This window comes from Gadus chalcogrammus, chromosome 10 (assembly GCF_026213295.1).
Source record: "Gadus chalcogrammus isolate NIFS_2021 chromosome 10, NIFS_Gcha_1.0, whole genome shotgun sequence".
NCBI classification, from domain to species: Eukaryota; Metazoa; Chordata; class Actinopteri; order Gadiformes; family Gadidae; genus Gadus; species Gadus chalcogrammus.
Genome location: NC_079421.1, coordinates 5,226,410 through 5,244,944, shown reverse-complemented (window position 1 = coordinate 5,244,944; position 18,535 = coordinate 5,226,410). Strand labels below are relative to the sequence as shown.

Genomic DNA, 18,535 nt, shown 5'->3' with positions numbered 1-18,535 from the left:
TAGGTATAAATGTACTGGTGTTTGTGTGTGTGTGTGTGTGTGTGTGTGTGTGTGTGTGTGTGTGTGTGTGTGTGTGTGTGTGTGTGCGTGTGTGCGTGCGTGCGTGCGTGCGTGCGTGTGTGTGTGCGTGCGTGTTTGTGTGTATGTGTGTGCATTAGTGCCCGACAATATTCGATTTGAGGGGCAGATACCGATATAAGGGTAAAAAAATGTCCGCTCTCAATATATCGACCAATATGCCATAGATGGAGGTATCCTGGGGGCGGAGCTTGGGATTGGCTGCCTAGCCTCCAGCAATGCACCGGGCTGCAGCAAAATCGCATCAATACCATGAGCGAAAGGAATCAGAGGGTGTGGTAGAAAATAACCGAGTTCTATCACTTCAACTAAACTAAGAGAGCTTGGGGAATCGAGGAGTCCGGATCAAGTATGACCGAAGACTTTATTGCTACCTGCGAACAAGCAACAACGAAGCCGAGTGAGGTTTGAGACACTGCCGAATGATTCTCGTCCTGCTCCTTATATACCCAATGCTTACATTATATTAAGTCAGACTTACATAAAATGTTGATTTACATAGGCTAACATGTTTTTCCCAGGTCACAGCTTTACCATGTGTACCAGGTGTACGTGTGTGCATGTCAGCATATTTTTCAAAAAGTAGCCTAAGTTTGACGCGTGTGCATCCTGACCCTTGGACCCTGCCTATGGCAGCCCACAAGATAGAAACAGAGTGAACCTACTCCCAGGCACCGTGTGTCATGGTCCGCCCCTGGTTTTCCCATTCACCTGCCTGCCACCCTGATCTCCCCTAATTAACCCAACCACCTTCACCTGTGCTCCCTCTATATAAATCCTCTCTCTCCCCTCAGTCTCTGCCAGATCGTCTCTTGTTACTCACAGAGCTTTCCCCGCAACTCCTGAACTGTTGCCACAACGCTGATCCTTCCTGTTTCCAACCCCTCGCCTGTCTGACCACCCGCCTGTTGTCGAGTCCCTGCCGGCCTGTCTGCTTCCCTGTTCCTGCCCTTCGCCTGCCTGTCTGCCCTCCCGTTGCCGACCCCTCGCCTGTTGACCCACCGACGATTCCCTGCCCACCTGTCAGTGAAATACTGTCTGCTCTCTGCCTGCCCGATCCTGTACCGAATTAAATCCTTGAAACTGTCCTCAACTGTTGTCTGTCTGTGCACTTAGGTTCTGCCTAACACCCCTATTACACCGTGTTAAACCTAACTTATAGGGGAGAGGTGATCAGCTACTTTCCACCATTAAAGTATCTACATGATATATATGCCTAATAATAATCATAGCTTGCCATACGATGTAGGGTTAATTTCTTCCATATATCCCCCCTTTGGGACTTGTAATGTCTCAATAAAAAGAAAACAGTAATACTTGGAGCCGTTAGGCTAGTTTTTAGCACCATATTTGGTTACCAGAAAAAAACTAACGATCAGGGGTCTCATTTATAACCGTTGCGTACGCACAAAACGGGGCTGAAAGTTGCGTACGTGACTTTTCACGCCAAGGTTGTGATCTATAAAAAACCAACTTGACGGGAAAATGTGCGCAGCCCTAAGCAAACTGACCCATGCGTACGCATGGTTTGGAGGAAAAGGAGAATTGGCGACACGGACGGTGTGGTGGTGAACTGAAGTCAGACCGAAGAATTGCAGAGTGATTTCAACCCGTATCATGCGTTAAATCCTAATCAGAATAATTTAAGTCCACTGCGTTATTTCTCAGTTATAACTCCAGAAATATCTCTCAGTTATAACTCCAGAAATAAAAAGAAATTCTCTATATTTAATCCCGTCACTCCATACTGTCCACTGACGGCGCGACTGCATGGAATAGAGCATCTGTCCAACATGTGTCAATAACATAATATTTTTATGTGACACTGTAAACACCTGTAATCCTTAGCCCAAGTGAAGGAGTTCAAGTACCTCGGGGTCTTGTTCGCGAGTGAGGGTACTATGGAGCGTGAGATTGGCCGGAGAATCGGAGCAGCGGGGGCGGTATTGCGTTCGCTTTACCGCACCGTTGTAAGCTTTGAGTCACGTGAATATTGGCAGTGTTCTGTCGCGCATTTGTTTTGAAACTCCTGACAGTCAAGTCTGAAGAAAAAAAAACGTTCCTGGGGGCGGGACCATTTAGCTCTAAACCTATTGGTTGCTCTCTCGGCTGACGTGCATTCCAATCACATTCTTGTCATCGGCAGAGCACTGTCATTCACGCACAGCCCGGTGAACGGCACGTGTACATCCTTCGTCCCTCCCTTATCCCCATGCGGGTGTTGGCGGACGGGGGAGTCTGGGCGGTGGACTGCGACGGCATGATAGTTGTCTGACCCCTTGGAATGTACATTCTTGTCATCGGCAGAGCACTGTCAATCACGCACAGCCCGGTGAACGGCACATGTGATTGGAATGTACGTCAGCCGAGAGCAACCAATAGGTTTAGAGCTAAATGGTCCCGCCCCAGGAACGTTTTTTTTTTCTTCAGATTTGACTGTCAGGAGTTTCAAAACGAGTGTGCGACAGAACACTGCCAATATTCACGTGACTCAAAGCTTGCGCCTGTGTAGTCAAATCTCTGAAAAGTCAGTGCTGAAAAGTCAGTTCTGAAAAAATACATTGCAATGGCGTAAACGTACACCTTTACAAGTTTTTAAAACTAAATATTCAACCTTTCAAAACGTATTTCTCAATGTATGAACACCTGTTTGCAGAATCTCATTTACAAGGTTTCAAAACCGGGAAACAATGAAATACACTGTTAGAACAGTGCCAGATTTGAAACTCTGCAAATGCGCTGGTGAAATTGTTTGAACTTTGAAAATGTGTTGGTGAAAATGATGAAGAAGATAAAATAGAACTTTTGAATTTTTGTTTGAATTTTTTTCAGGTTATAAGTTTTCAAACCCAGACTTACAAGCTTTTGAAACTTTTTTTTTCAGGTTTGAATTATGGCAGGAAACTGGCTCCATAGTCTGTGGCCATCTGGGTAGCTTCATTGACATCTTTGTGGGCTTCCCAGGAAGCGTGCATGATGCACGCTTCCTTCGAAATAGTTTAATTTACCAGGCTGGCAATTACCCTCCACCAGGCTATTTCATCTTGGGTGATGGTGGCTGTCCATGCCTCACTCAGCCGATGGCCCTTATCACACCATATATCACACTTATTACCTCCATGTCCCTACACATTATGCATCAAAAGTCCCTCCCACGGGCCATATTGTGCCTGATTTTGCTGTCCTCTTTTCCCATTTCTCAGAGATCTTTTTTTATCTCATCTTTAAGCAATGGACGGTATCTGCCCAAAATCTATACTGACGTCGGTGCCGTATTAATTTTCTCTAGGTGTATAAACACTATTTTCAATACAATTTATTTGAGTTTATTTTACTCGTTAGTTCAATTATTTTATTTCACTTATGCCGATTGGAATGCGGTCCTTCCCACCGTTTGGGCTATTTTTGAATCCAGGAAGGTTTACACATTTATTTCAGATCAATTATTCCCTTTCTGTCTAATTAATTTATGACAGAATAAACAAACGAAAATGGGCCGTACAAGTCTCCGAGGTATCTTAATCCTATAGCGGCTTGAATACAGAAAGAAAACGATTAATGCAACTTTTTATAGCTTATCTTAAAATGGTCGAATTTGTTGTACAAGATGCTGAGTGGAACTTGTCACTAACTCGTCTTTAATTACAAAAAAAAGGTTGACCAACCGTTGAAGACGGTCTTTTGTTTAAAACATGAACAAACTAAAAGAAAACGGCCTGCACAAGTCTCCGAGGTAACTTAATCCAATCGCGGCTTGAATACAGAAAGAAAACGATTCATGCAACTTTTTATAGCTTATCTTAAAATGGTCGAATTTGTTGTACAAGATGCTGAGTGGAACTTGTCACTAACTCGTCTTTAATTACAAAAAAAAGGTTGACCGACCGTTGAAGACGGTCTTTGGTTTAAAACATGAACGAACAAAAAGAAAACGGCCCGCACAAGTCTCCGAGGTAACTTAATCCAATCGCGGCTTGAATACAGAAAGAAAACGATTCATGCAATTTTTTATAGCTTATCTTAAAATGGTCGAATTTGTTGTTCGAAGATGCTGAGTGGAACTTGTCACTAACTCGTCTTTAATTACCAAAAAAAGGTTGACCAAGACCGATGGTCTTTTGTTTAAAAACTTATTTTCTCAAAATAACAACTCTGAATTCAATAGCAACTCTGAATTCCCAACCGACAAAACTCCAACAACTCTAAATTCAATAACAACTCTAAATTCCCAACCGACAAAACTTCAACATTTCCGAATTCAATAACTATGAATTCCCAACTAACAAAAACTCCAATTAGGATTTTGTCAGAAAATCCCTACAAATCTAACCACTCCAGGGACATTGTTCGGAGGGTAGATCTAGGGGCCTTCACTCCCTGTCCCATTCAAACTTTCCCACTAATTCGTTCTTCTAAAAGACAGTTCAGGACTTACTGTAGGCCTACTTAACCAAAATATCAATAACAACAACTCGTACCAATTGAGAACCACAAAGCGTTTTAGTTAGTTAAAACCACAGATGATTTATGGTTAGTATGCGCATACGTCAATCTTTCACAGGGCTCCTCTCTTTCTCTCTCTCTTTTCTTATAACAATGGTTCGTTAATTTGAAGAGACTTTTTACCTGCTGCATAGCATTTAGACAGGGCAGGAACAGATCACACAACTTCCTATATAATGGTAAGAACATTGCTTACATTTTTATGATGAGTTCTGTTGCATGATTCGTTCGAACCCTGTCCTGCAGCACAGCAGTTGGCGTGTCTCAGTCCTTCAATCCTGTTCGTGATGCCAATTATGTGGTAGAAAAAAACTGAGTTCTATCACTTCAACTAAACTAAGAGAGCTTGAGGAATCGAGGGGTCCGGATCAAGTATGACAGAAGACTTTATTGCTACCCGCGAATGTAACACCCTAAGAAGGGAAGGGGAGAAGTTACCACACTCGACACGTTGCTCTCTCTGCCATTGACAAGAATGAGGCATCGTGGCCGAGAGCTTTCCCTTCCGGTTTGGGTAAGCGTAGCTAACCAATCAAAAGGTACTCTTCCACGACACGTTTAAAAGGACTATTTAACCCTTATAGTTATGAACTATTTGAGTAAATTCTCTTTTAAACTCTCTTTAACCATTTCAATTGCTTATTGTATTTACAATATTACAATAATAGATTCCTACCATTTTAATTGCTTATTATGTTTACAATATTACAATAATAGATTCCTTATGAAATCAATCTAAATATATCTATTACACACTCCCCTACGAAATATGTCGTCCCGACATCACAACCTTAACGAACCAAGAACATAACCGATTTAGGTTTACTGGTTACAGGTCCACTGAACAAATCAACTTCATTGTATTACATTTTTGGGTTTTCGTTTTTTTTGAACAGGCTCTCTGTGTACTGAACAAAATAAAGTAGTTATATGCCTAGAATCTCTGCATGAGTAATGGTTGGTAAACCTGGCATGGGCTAGTCCACATTAGTCGAACGTTACTGTACAAAATGGGTTGATACTGGTAAAGACTTTCAGCTGCATTTACTGCACTGTAGCATGCTGGAGTCCCAAGTTGGTCGTAGGTGAAGATCTTCTCTTCGTGGCCCGTCTTTCTCTTCGTGGCAAGTAATTTTCTCGTTCTCTCTCCCCTCCATCTGAATCTGAACGTGGGGATGCTGGAACCTCGCCCTGTACTGCTGCAGCCGGTTGTTCATCTTCACTTTGCTGATCATCTTCCTGTAGCATATCCTCCTGCTGTATTTCAGGCTCATTTGCATTTTCTCTGACCAGCTCAACAGTGTCACTGTCTCCTTGTGTGTCAGCCTTTTCTCCTTGTGTGTCAGCCTGTTCAGTGGTCCTGTCCTCGATCGGTACTTCAGACATGACTGGGTAATACACACTGTGGGGCGACGTGCAACGTCTGGCCTGCCGGGGGAGTATGGGCAGGTTGGGAGCGCACCGGATTGGCTGGGGGGATTTTACCTGTGTGCGAGCAGGTGTCAGCACTCAGGCCAATCAGGGAGTGTTTGTACTTATGTGCCTGCTTTGTGTTGTAGTAGGGAAGGAATCCAGGAAGGAGCGGGAGCAGAGAGACAGGGGCGATCGCAGCCAGAGATCGCCTGGAACGCACCCTGTGACCGCTTTGAGCGGAGTTATGATTTACGTTTAACGACTTGTGTTTTGTTGGACTTCTGAGTGATCGAAATAAAAGGACTTTCTATTGGAAAAGCAAACCTAGTGTCCAAGCGCTCTGTGAACCCGTTACACACACATTCATCTTCGGCTTCACTCTCGTCCTGATTTGTGTTTTCTGCAGCGGTTTCTGTTATCCATTTATTAGGTTTTGGTTTTGGCGGAATTTCCGAGGGTAAGTGGTCACACGGTAGCGACATATTTCGATTTACAATTCTTGACCTTCCTCTTCCCTGCTCAGGTTTCAACTCATATACTGGGATGTCTTCACCAACCTTTCGGATCACAACATGGATATTCTCTTCCCAAAAACTGCGGAGCTTTCCAGGGCCTCCTCTGGGTGTCAGATTTTTCACAAGAACACGATCACCTGGGTACAACACTGATCTTTTTACTTTTGCATCATAGTGTCTTTTATTTCTCTCCGAGGATTTTTTCACGTTCTTTTGCACTTTGTCATATGCTTGCTGCGTTTGCGTTTTCCATTTCTCCATGTACGTTCGATGATCTGTTTTCCCTGACTCAGAGGTGAGACCAAACAAAAGATCAATTGGTAATCTTGGGGATCTTCCGAATAGAAGATAAAAAGGTGAGAAACCTGTTACTTCGTATCGTGTGCAGTTATATGCATAGATCAACTTGTTCAAGGAGTCTTTCCAGTTTGTTTTCTGTTTGTTGGTGAGTGTCTTTAACATTTGTAGTAATTTTCTGTTAAATCGTTCGACTTGCCCATTTCCTTGCGGGTGATAGGGTGTCGTACATGATCCAAACACGCCACAGTTCTTCTTCAGCTGTGCGAAGAGCTGGTTCTCAAATTCGCCACCTTGATCATGGTGTATACGTGTTGGCAGTCCAAACTTCAGGGCATAATCATTGAATATACGATCAGCAACTGTTTTAGCAGACTTGGAGGTGGTGCAAAACGAGTAAAGTGATCAATGATTAACAATATGTACTCGTATCCGCCGCTACATTTGTCCAAATTAAGAAAATCTATTGACACTAGTTCAGATTGCTGTGTGCTGACGATACGAGTGAGAGGTGCCCGTGTTTCTCTGGCGTGTGTCTTTTGTTTCAGACATGTGCAAGTTCTTTCCACATAATGTTAAATTTCTTTTTGCATGTAAGGCCAGAAGAATCTATCTCTGATCAGTGATTTTGTTCGATCAATGCCTTGATGGCCCATATCATCATGCAACTCTTTTAGTACAGTGCTCTTATACCTTTCAGGTAAAACAAGCTGTCTTGTTGCTGGCTTTTTGTTGCTCAATTTGCACTGTATTATTTGACTGATGTTCACATCATCCTGCTGTGCTTGTCTGATCTGAGCAGCTGAGAACGTTTTGTGCATCTCTTCACTCACTGCTATACATTGGAGAGAGGCAAGTACTGGACAAACACATGGTGAGTTGGAGTCTTGAGTCTCAACAGCTTGGGTTGTGGCCGCCACACAGTCTGATGTCCACTCCTCAGTACACTGACCCATTATCACTTCCATATCTACAGGCATTCTTGACAAACTGTCGGCATCCACATTTTCTTTACCTGGGCGGTATCGGATGGTGAAGTGGAAGTCTGCAAGCTCTGCTACCCATCTGCTTCCGGTTGAGTTCAGCTTGGCACTTGACAGGACATAAGACAGTGGATTGTTGTCTGTAAACACAGTAAAAGTAGGTGCATAATACAAGTAGTCCCTAAATCTTTATTTGCAGGTGGATCATAAGACTGGACTGAGTTGACAGTGGTTGGCCGCTGTTGGGTGAGTAGTTTCTTCTTATTTTGTCTTTCAAATTCGTTTGCACAAGCAATGTTGAGTTTCTCAAGGAGCAGCTCGTCACTTAATGTTGTTTGTTGCAGGTAGGGCTGGAGTTCGCTCCTAATGCTATCATTTTGCAGGCCTGCCAGAACAGTGTGGAGAAACATACTCTGTACAAGGACTGGATCATACCTTAGGCCAGATTCTGCTTCCTGTGAGGCAAACAAGATTTTCTGTCTCAAATCTAGAGCACGGATAAGGTAATGTTGTGGGGTTTCCTTAACACTTTGGACCTCCGATGTGAGTTGTTTGTACAGTTTAGTTGCGCCCTTCTCTTGGTAATGGGATCTCAAGATCTTTCTCAGGGTAGGTAAAGTAAGGTTGGTTTTTCCTTCTAGGTAGCTGCGTAGTTGTAAGCCTGGTGCGATTGCCTTTATCACTGCATCGACTATTTCAGGAAATTCCTTGCTGATGCCTTGCTCGATTTGGTGTGCTAGACTGAAAAAGCTGAGTTTGTCTTTTTGGCCTGGATCACCGATCTGGCCTGATATTTTAAATTATTTTTTCCACTGTACTGAGACACGACCTTTTTTAAAAGGGGCGTGGACTTGCCTTGCATCCTTAGCTTCCCCACTCACTGATTTATTGTCTCCATTACTTTGACTTGACTCTTTTTGCAGTGATAATGCTAACTGTAGTGTCTCTATCTCTTTTAGCAGACGCTGTTCTTCTGTGATCCCTTGTACCAAATCAGTCTGTTTTGCATTTGAGGCTGCTTTATCTTGTGCAATTTTCTGAGCAGTCTTTTGAAACTCGACAATTAGGTCTTTAGAATCAGTAGCTCTGTCATGCCTTGGTCTTCAAGCCCATTTAGCTCCTCTCTCTCTAAGTGGCTTGTGATATATGAGATGAGAAAAAGGATCAACTTTACCTGTTACCTTTTCAAGGTTTAAACCAGCGATCAACAAACTACAATCAAAGCATCTCTGGTTAATGTACAGGGCTCCAACAACTTCTAGTTTCAATTCCTCCAGCTCTGAAGAATCCATTTTAATCTCTGGTGGACAATGTTGGTGTGACGCAGAAGCTTTTTCTTTGCAGAGTGAGCGACGCAGCTCTCTTGGCACCAGCGGTTGACCTCAGATTGCGTGCAAGTCTCTCTAGGCAGCTGTTGATCCACAAAACACTTTTGTCCTCCTTGGTTATAGATGTAAGGGGTTGATGTTGATCAGGGATAAGCGTAGCTAACCAATCAAAAGGTACTCTTCCAGGACACGTTTAAAATGACTTTTTTACCCTTATAGTTATGAACTATTTGAGTAAATTATCTTTTAAACTCTCTTTAACCATTTCAATTGCTTATTGTATTTACAATATTACAATAATAGATTCCTACCATTTTGATTGCTTATTGTATTACCAATACTACAATAATAGATTGGTTATGAAATCAATCCAAATATATCTATTACACGAACAAGCAACAACAAAGCCGATTGAGATTTGCAAAGACACTGCCGAATGATTCTCGTCCTGCTCCTTATGTACCCAATCCTTACTGTTACATAATATAAAGTCAGACTTACATAAAATGTTGATTTGCATTACATGATTTTCCAGTTCACAGCTTTACAATGAACATACATTGATCCCTACACACACAAGATAGGAACTGAGTGAACCTACTCCGTGGTGCCGTGTTAAACCTAACTTATAGGGGAGAGGTGATCAGCTACTTTCCACCATTAAAGTATCTATATCATGATATATAGGCCTAATAATAATCATAGCTTGCCATAAAATGTAGGGTTAATTTCTTCCATAAGGGCCATGTGACTGTGCACTTCAACCAAACGTAAACTGAGAGAAGCTACACATTTTTTCATTTGGTAGATATGATTTCCTGTTTTCTGGTACATTTCGGGGATGGCCACTACCTATAAAATCTTCCAGATTCATACCCTATGTGCGGTATGTTAATTGTACTAACATACATTCATCTCATGTTTTCCATGCTCAAACAGACACTTGAATGGTTAGTATTTTTATCAGTGCAAAGGGCTCACATACATCATCATTCAATGATGTCACAGAAATTAAAAACAGTGGCCCAACATTAAGTGCAACAACTCAATGAACTCAAACCCAACAAGCATGATATTCAGGGCAGTTGTAGTAATTAGTGGCGACTTGAGTGGGATTCTTTCATGACTATCGTTTCCAAGCAAACTAGACGCATGGGTTTGCCTTTGAATTCTATGAACATATCCTCTGCTTCTCTTCTTTCTTGACCGAGTTTTCTGTAACTCAATATATATATATATTTTTTTTTAAATTAAATTAAAATGATGTGCGGGCCAGACTGAGTGAGGATGCGGGCCGTATGCGGTCCCACGGGCCGCCAGTTGCCCATCCCCGATTTAGAGGTTCAACCACCGCAGTAGTGGTTTAATCCCTAGATGATTACATTTATAAATCGACACCATTTATAAAGTTTTAATATTGGCAAACATATACACCGATATGATATATCTGTGATAGGCAGTATTGGCCGATAAAATTGGCCAACCGATGTATCGGTCTAGTATGCATGCATGCCTGTATTTATGATCCAGTATGTTCATTTGTATGAGTTTGCGTGTCTGTGTATGTACGCATGCCTATATATATAGATGTATGAATGTATGTTAGAATCAATATATAGCCTACAAAAAGTGATTTCAGCCATGTCCGTAACTAACTATCTTTGTGAGATGAACATCTGTGTCAGTGTCTCTGCTCTGCATCCTTCAGCTTTGTGCGTCTTTGTTTGGTAATGAGTTCAGACTAGACCAGTTGACCTATATTATAGCTGGTAGTAGCATTCTAGTGGCCTGTTATCCTATATTCCTGACTACAATGTGAGAAGCCGTAAGCCTAAGTATTTGATTTGGAATGTTCGGGATGGCTATTAATAGGATATGGGGTAACCCTAATAATAACGCATCAACATGTAGGCTATACTTATTGAGTCAAGCCTCAAACTTGAGTCAAACTCTAAAGATCACACTATACATACACTTTATATTTATTTATTTTTATAATGGAAAATAAAATAAAAGACTATTACTATTATTATTACATCTCGAATCAACAAATAGATCAAATCTAATTATACACATTTTCTTATACTGGCCTTTTGTATTTGTATGGGGAAACAGCCATGTCATGTTTAACATAATGTATGATATAAGTTATAACGTAGGCCTATTATATACAGACCGCAGGTCAGTATGACTTGCAATTTAAATTACATGACCGGCCACAGCAGAGGATGCTATTTACCTTGCTATATAACATGATTTGAATGAGGTGAGGTATTGTGTATCTACAACCCCTTAAATCATAGCAAATAACTAAATATAGTGTAGTTAAGTGTACACAAATTAAATCACCTTAAAAAACTGAACTATTTGCCTTGTTTGACCCTTCTTTATAACCCTAGAAATCTTAAAGCAGACTAGCTGCGGCAGAGCGGCGGATCGACGGAGTCCCTCCTGGCGGGTCAGCCCCCCCTCCCCGCCCTGTTTCAGAGCGTTAGCTCAGAGGCTGTTTTGTAACCATGTATCACGCTCGTCCAATCACAACAACTCGCCGACGTCACATGACCATACCTTTACGTAACTGTTATTTTTTTCACATCCTCTCCATTGAGAACACCGTCCTTTATGACAGGAGGACCGGAGCGGGTCTGAACATTCGGACGTACGGCGGTATGAACAAGAGGCAGACGGGGAGCAGCAGACGAGTGTAACACTGAGGAGGACGTTTACCACACAATACCTTCTGCGATGAGCACGGAGACCCAAGCTATGCTCCAGTTGGCAGCGGAGGCTTTCCACCTGAAGAACTACGAGCTGGCCGCGGACATCTATGAGGACCAACTCCGGGAGCCGGTGGAGCCCCGGGGCCGACTCGAGCTCATGGTGAGGCGGGCAGACGCGCTCGCCTTTGGGGGGAAACTCACCGAAGCCTTCGGTGTCTACCAGAAGGCTTCGGAGATAGAAAGACTTCAACCTGTCCACCTGGGCAACCTTCTCACGTTCCTCATCGAGAACATGAAGAGGAATGGAGTTGGAACTAAAAAGAAGACCGACCCTGGGATGGAGTCGGTAGCCACGGAGGGATGCCCCGATGCCGCCACGGGCTGCGGACACGAAGCCTGGTCGTGCCGGACGTGTCTTGCCTTTCTGTCCGAACCTGTGACTCTGCCGTGCGGACACAGCCTGTGCAAAAAGTGCCTGGAGAGAGAGACCGGAGGACAGCCTGTCTGCTGTAAGGAGTGCAGTGACACTTCCCAGCTCAAAGACGTGCAGGGCTACCGGGTGAACGTGGTCCTCGGGAACATCCTCTGCAAGTGGTTCCCGACCCAGTGCCGGGCCGCCGAGCTCCGGCGGCAGGGCAACAGCCTCTATGTGGACAAGAAGACGGAAGAGGCTCTGGGCAAATACAACCAAGCCATCTTCATAGGTAGGTCTGCAGCTTAAATGGGGACTTACCTCGACGTTACTAGTGCATGGTGCATGATGCCTGCTATATGCGTTATATGCATAGATTAGTGTTATTAAGAAGACCATCCTTGCTGCTGCTGGTGTGAATTGGGGCCCTCAATGTAACAATTACAACTTTTGACTCAATCATATTACATGATATTATAATGTTACGCACATTATATTCATATATAAACGAAACTGGACGTCTGTGGATTGTATTTATATTTTCTTGTGGTTGTGCGCTCCTATGCGTATGTGGGGTGTGTGTCAGCAGCGTATGTGTCCCCTCCGCCGGGCTATGGGCCGCTCAGCTCCGTCGTGTTGGATAACAGGAGCCAGCGTTGCGTAAGCGCGTCGCTTCTGCTGGCGCGTTCCTCGCACCTTGTGTGGCATCTAACAATGAAAAAAGACATTATGAGTGTCAGGGTGTTATATCAGGTCAGGCCATGGGGTGACTCTAGTGTGTATATTACAAGTAGATTACGTCTCTATTTGACGTATAGGCGAATTAGGTGTCCCTGATGATAAATGATGCAAACAAGAAAATCCATTGTAGGCTTACATATTGTTATTGATTCATAACACTTTAGAAATGTATAGGGGCTGGCACTTTAAAATGAGGATGTTGAATGCATATATTATCACGATTCCCGTATAGGCTTGCCTTAACAATGGGGACGTTTGCATAAGTTTTGAACTTATGCAACTAGCACGTTATGAAACCGTCTGGCAGCATGGCCGCCCTACATATGGAGGAACGAGGTGTTTCATAAAGCAGCGTTTTGTAATGGACGTTTTTCCATCGCGGCAGCTTCTACATAATAATCTATTCATTTATTAATAATTGCTTTGTTCTTTTTCTTTCTCTCTTTCTCTCGATCTCTCTTTATTTCTCTTGTTCTTAATTTATTTCGTCCTTTCTTTCTTTCTCTCTCTCGTTCTTTATGTATTTCTTACTTTCTTTCCTTCTTACCTTCCCGATCCCTTTCTTTCTGTCTTTCTTACTTCCCCCCCCTCCCAGCACCTAAAGACTACCTCCTCTTCAGCAACCGGTCTCAGATCCACGCTAGTCTGAGGCGTTACGACATGGCTCTGAGCGATGCGGAGACGGCCTGCACGCTAATGCCTCACTGGTCCAAGGTACGGGCCGCCATGGACTGCATGACGTTTAATTGGCCGTCTGGTACAATGATTCATGTGTATCCACAGCAGGCTGTGGACTGAAAGGGTAAAGCCGTGTGTGTAATCGATGCGCTGTCCTCGTTCCACAGGGTCATCAGCGTAAGGCACAGGCCCTGGTGTCTCTGGGGAGAAGTGACGACGCTCTAAAGGAATACCTGCTGTGTCTGACCCTGCAACCAGACTGCAAACTGGCCAAGACTGAGGCACAAAAGGTACACTATTATGTAGACTTGATGGAAGTGTTGTAATATATCTATATATATTTGTTTGATTGAGATGTGCGATATAATGTCCAAACCTTGCTGAAATTTGAGTAAATAACCTAATCTCTAAAAATTCTTCCTACTAGTGGTGTTGATTCAGCTACATGAACTAGCTTGATACCCTCTGTCCTACACCCCTAAATGATTTATGAGTGACCCCATCAATACACGTTTGAATAACGTCTTCTCCTGTGTCCTCTCCCTCTCCCTCTTCATCTCGTCTCCTCCCTCCTCGTGTGTCCTGTTCTCAGCTCCTCGGGGACTTCCTGGCCCCGGTCACGGATCAGGTCCCAGACCGCGTCCTGGACTACTCTGCTCTGCTCTGCTCCAGAACCACGGTCAAGAGCGGCCTGGCGCCGTGGGACCCGCACACGCCCGCCACGTCGGCGGCCCCCCGCCTGCACTCACGGCCCACGCCGCCATCGGGGTCCCCTCGGGTAAGATCTCTCTCTCTCTCTCTCTCTCTCTCTCTCTCTCTCTCTCTCTCTCTCTCTCTCTCGCTGTCGCTGTCGCTGTCGCTGTCGCTGTCTCTCTCTCTCTCTCTCTCTCTCTCTCTCTCTCTCTCTCTCTCTCTCTCTCTCTCTCTCTCTCTCTCTCTCTCTCTCTCTCTCTCTCTCTCTCTCTCTCTCTCTCTCTCTCTCTCTCTCTCTCTCTCTCTCGCTGTCTCTCTCTGTCTCTCTCTCTCTCGCTGTCTCTCTCTCTCTCGCTGTCTCCCGCTCTCACACAGGCGGTTATGCAACAACACTTATTATAAAACACTGACGTCAAAGTAGAAGCCAAAGGAGACAGTTCACTTAAAGGTCATTAAGTTATTACGGTTTTATGGCTCTCATTTGTCTGTCAAATTTTCAAAACAGGAGGCGCGGTCAAAAGTTATCGCATTGAGAGATTAGACATTAGATTAGACAAAACTAACGGGAAGTACCTCCTACTAATCACATGCTTCCTGTCTTCAATCTTTTATTTTAGACACCAGTCCAGTCCAGTCAGCTGTCCTCGGAAATAGACCTTCCCCCCTCCCCCCCGCAAGCCTCCTCGAGGCTCCCCTGCAAGTCTCTGAAGGGGAGTGATGTGTTGGCCGAAGAGGGGGCGGGAGACGACAGGCCCAACGGCACCTGCTGTCGACACCTCCTCAAACGAAAGAGGTGGAGCACGGAGGAGGAGGTGGTGGAGGACAAGAGGAGCACCAACGAGGAAGGAGCAACAGGGAGCGACGTCTGCAAGAAGCTCAAGTCTGGTGAGGAACTGAACTGCTGCTGGCCGGAGCCCAATGCATTCCTGCTAACACACATTCACGTTTCCGTGTTTTGAAGGGCCTCTATGCAACAACCTCTACTGCAGTATCAATCACATATTACTAAGGCGTTGAACATTTGCGGTTTCTGATGAGGAATAAGGAATGGCCATTTCCTGTATTCTTATTTTACTTTTTTTCTTTTTCCAGAGCCTATGATTGGTGCCTGCAACTCTGTGGTTGGTGACCTCATCGACCCTACAGATCTGGAATGTTCCCTCTGCATGAGGTATGATAACAGGCTCCACTTGACCTCGATGCTTCTGCTCCAACCCGCCTTGATGTTCTTTAACCTTGCATTTCTGCTAACGCAATCGCAATGTACTTAAAAATGCTTCCACTTTACAATGTTTGTATGTTTGGGTTTGCCGGATGTGTTTGTGATGACCCTTTTTCTTCCGGTCTGTGCAGACTCTACTACGAGCCTGTGACCACACCGTGCGGTCACACCTTCTGTCTTAAGTGTCTGGAGCGATGTCTGGACCACAACCCCCAGTGTCCCCTCTGTAAACAAGAGCTGTCTCAGGTACGTTCCAGAACATCAAGCTTCCTAAGGACACCTTCTTGTTTTTCTACTGTTAAAGTGAACCGAAGTAATGAACGAGCAAACCCAGAGAGTTTAGGGGAATAGTTTTATCAATAGGTGTACGTGACATGATGCCAAATGTGACTTGTGTAACATAATCGTTGGGCCACACCCTCCCTCCGTCCAAAATATCAATGTTTCCAACGGTCAAGTCCTCCCTGAAGACTGCAACACAAGATCGGACTATACACAAAGTGCCATGTTTGAGCTATAACCCCCCTTCCCTCCTCTATACATAGGCATCATGTTATACCTTCTCTCCCCAGTTTCTGGCCGAGCGGTCCTACTGCAAGACGTCTCTGATGGAGAGCCTGATATCCACGTATCTTCCCACCGATCTGATGGAACGGAGAAAAGTCTACCATGAGGAGATGGCCGAGTTCTCAAAGTGAGTGTGCCTGGGGGTGGACCGTCTGACCCAGCCCACGTGTCGGCCAGCTGGCGGTGTGGCTGAGTGTTTAGGGGCTCCACACACACAGTTAGCGTGCTACTTATCACAAGTGTTGCTTATGAAACCAAACTTCTGAAATTCAAAATCATTCCTTTTGCACGTGGACAGCCTTAAGTCAATCATAGCTCCCCCCCCCCCATGCGGTAGATCCGCAAAACAACCTAGACAAATGTCTCTCTTGTCGCTTTCTCACTGGCTTCTTGTTGCTGTGCAGCATGTACTAATGACAGCACGCTTTCGCCCCTCCAGCCTCAACCAGAACGTGCCTATCTTCGTGTGCACCATGGCCTTCCCCACCGTCCCCTGCCCGCTCCACATCTTCGAGCCGTGCTACCGGCTCATGATCCGCCGCTGCATGGAGACGGGCACCAGGTGCTTCGGCATGTGCCTGGGGGACGAGGCCAAGGGGTTCGCCGACTACGGCTGCCTGCTGGAGATCCGGAACGTGGAGGTCTTCGCCGACGGCCGCTCAGTGGTGGACTGCATCGGCCGGCGGCGCTTCAAGGTCAACCATCACCGGCAGCAGGACGGTTACAACACGGCCGACATCGAGTACCTGGAGGACGTCAAGGTACGGACCGAGGGGAAGAGGGAGAGAGAGGGAGAGAGGGAGAGAGAGGGAGAGAGAGAGGGAGAGGGAGAGAGAGGGAGAGAGAGGGAGAGAGAGAGAGAGAGAGAGAGAGAGGGGGGGGACCCCGAGAGACCCCTTCAATGCTAGTCCAAATCCTTAAATTTCTCCCCAGTATCTGACCTTGTCTGTGGTTTGTGTAGGTGGAGGGCACGGCGGAGAAGGACCTCCAGACGCTCCACGACGCGGTCTACGACCACGCCCTGGTCTGGGTGAACTCCCTCAAACCCGACCAGAAGGAACGCATCGTGGCGCACTTCGGACCCATGCCCGAGAAAGACTCCGACCCTCAGGTGCGTGGACGCCTTGTCACGCACTTATATACACACACACACACTTTCATACACACACTGGTAGTTGATCATTGAACAAATGGTGACTCAAACGTACCCACATTAAATAAACAAAGTCCCTGAAGCGATTATCGCAGCTGTCAGAATGACCTGGTAAAATGGCACCCTCAGGCCCAGATAGTGACCGTCTGTCTCCCTGTGTGTGTGTGTGCAGGCCAGCCCCAACGGCCCGTCGTGGTGCTGGTGGCTGTTGGCCGTCCTGCCCCTGGACGGGCGCGCCCAGCTCCCCTTCGTGGCGCTCACCTCCCTCCAGGACCGGCTCCACGGGATCCGCCGCGTGCTGCTCTTCATGGCCCGCAACACGCGCCACCGCTGATCCCCCCCCCCCCCCCCCCCCCCCCCCCCCGGCACCCCCCCCCCCCCCCTCCGCTGCTACCTGGGACCACCAGCGCGGTAACCACAGCGACACTCCCGAACCCCCCCCCCCCCCGACCCACGACTCCTCCCAGATCACTGTAGCCCCGAGCCCAGCTGGTAGCCAGCGACACACACACACACACACACACACGAACACGAACACGAACACACACACGAACACACACTGGGGGATGTTGCCTATCCCTCCATTGACGCACTGTACATGTGTGTCAGAGTATGGATTGTGCCCACTTACAACGGCCGATTTATTAAATGGCAACTCCAACGTAAGGAAACGTCAGACATCTTCCAGTGAGCAGAGTAATCTCAATAGTCTTCCTTAAAGTTGTCAATTTGAGTCGTTTTTTCCTCCCAAGTCAAATAAGGACAGTCTGAATGTCAACATGGATGAACTGTTGAAAGCTTTCTATGGAACATTTTTTTTCACTTTTTTTTTGTTTTGATTGTGTTTTTATTGTTTGCGTTCATTTTATTATAATTATTATTTATGACTGTGTGTGCATGTGAATGCAGTGGAATTGTTTACATTCTTCGCAGTAAGACATGCAGGGCTGCTTGAGAACTTCCAAAGACTGTCTGCAGCAGTAGAGATTCAGAAGTAGCTATAGTGTTCAAACATGGATGGTGGACTCCCTTGCACTTTTAAGATATCAAGCATTACTTATTATAAATCCGGATTTATAAACAAGCTCATCTTATGTTCTGTTTTAACAAGACTGGCATACAGAGACATTTAAGTAGAGGGTGGCCCTTTTAATTAGATTAAACTCTTAGTCTAATGTTTGCAATGGACAGGTGAAACATCAAATGATTTGGTGCATTCAAGTTTTAATTGT

General features: G+C 45.3%; 1 protein-coding gene across 2 annotated transcripts; it reads left to right on the top strand.

Moving 5' to 3' along the window:
* The first annotated feature begins 2,146 nt into the window (after positions 1-2,146).
* LOC130390756 (LON peptidase N-terminal domain and RING finger protein 3-like) lies at positions 2,147-17,637 on the top strand. 2 transcript variants are annotated; one of them, XM_056600877.1, is made up of 12 exons: positions 2,147-7,680; positions 7,783-12,541; positions 13,586-13,704; positions 13,836-13,958; positions 14,261-14,446; positions 14,979-15,246; positions 15,454-15,532; positions 15,715-15,829; positions 16,156-16,277; positions 16,590-16,911; positions 17,112-17,261; positions 17,476-17,637. In XM_056600877.1, exons 2-12 carry the CDS (start codon positions 11,863-11,865, stop codon positions 17,635-17,637), a joined length of 2,325 nt encoding a protein of 774 aa, XP_056456852.1. In that variant the 5' UTR covers positions 2,147-7,680; positions 7,783-11,862. The 2 variants fall into 2 exon arrangements, with proteins under 2 accessions (XP_056456852.1, XP_056456853.1); XM_056600878.1 differs by having other exon boundaries at positions 2,147-8,035; positions 8,134-12,541.
* The last annotated feature ends 898 nt before the right edge of the window (positions 17,638-18,535 follow it).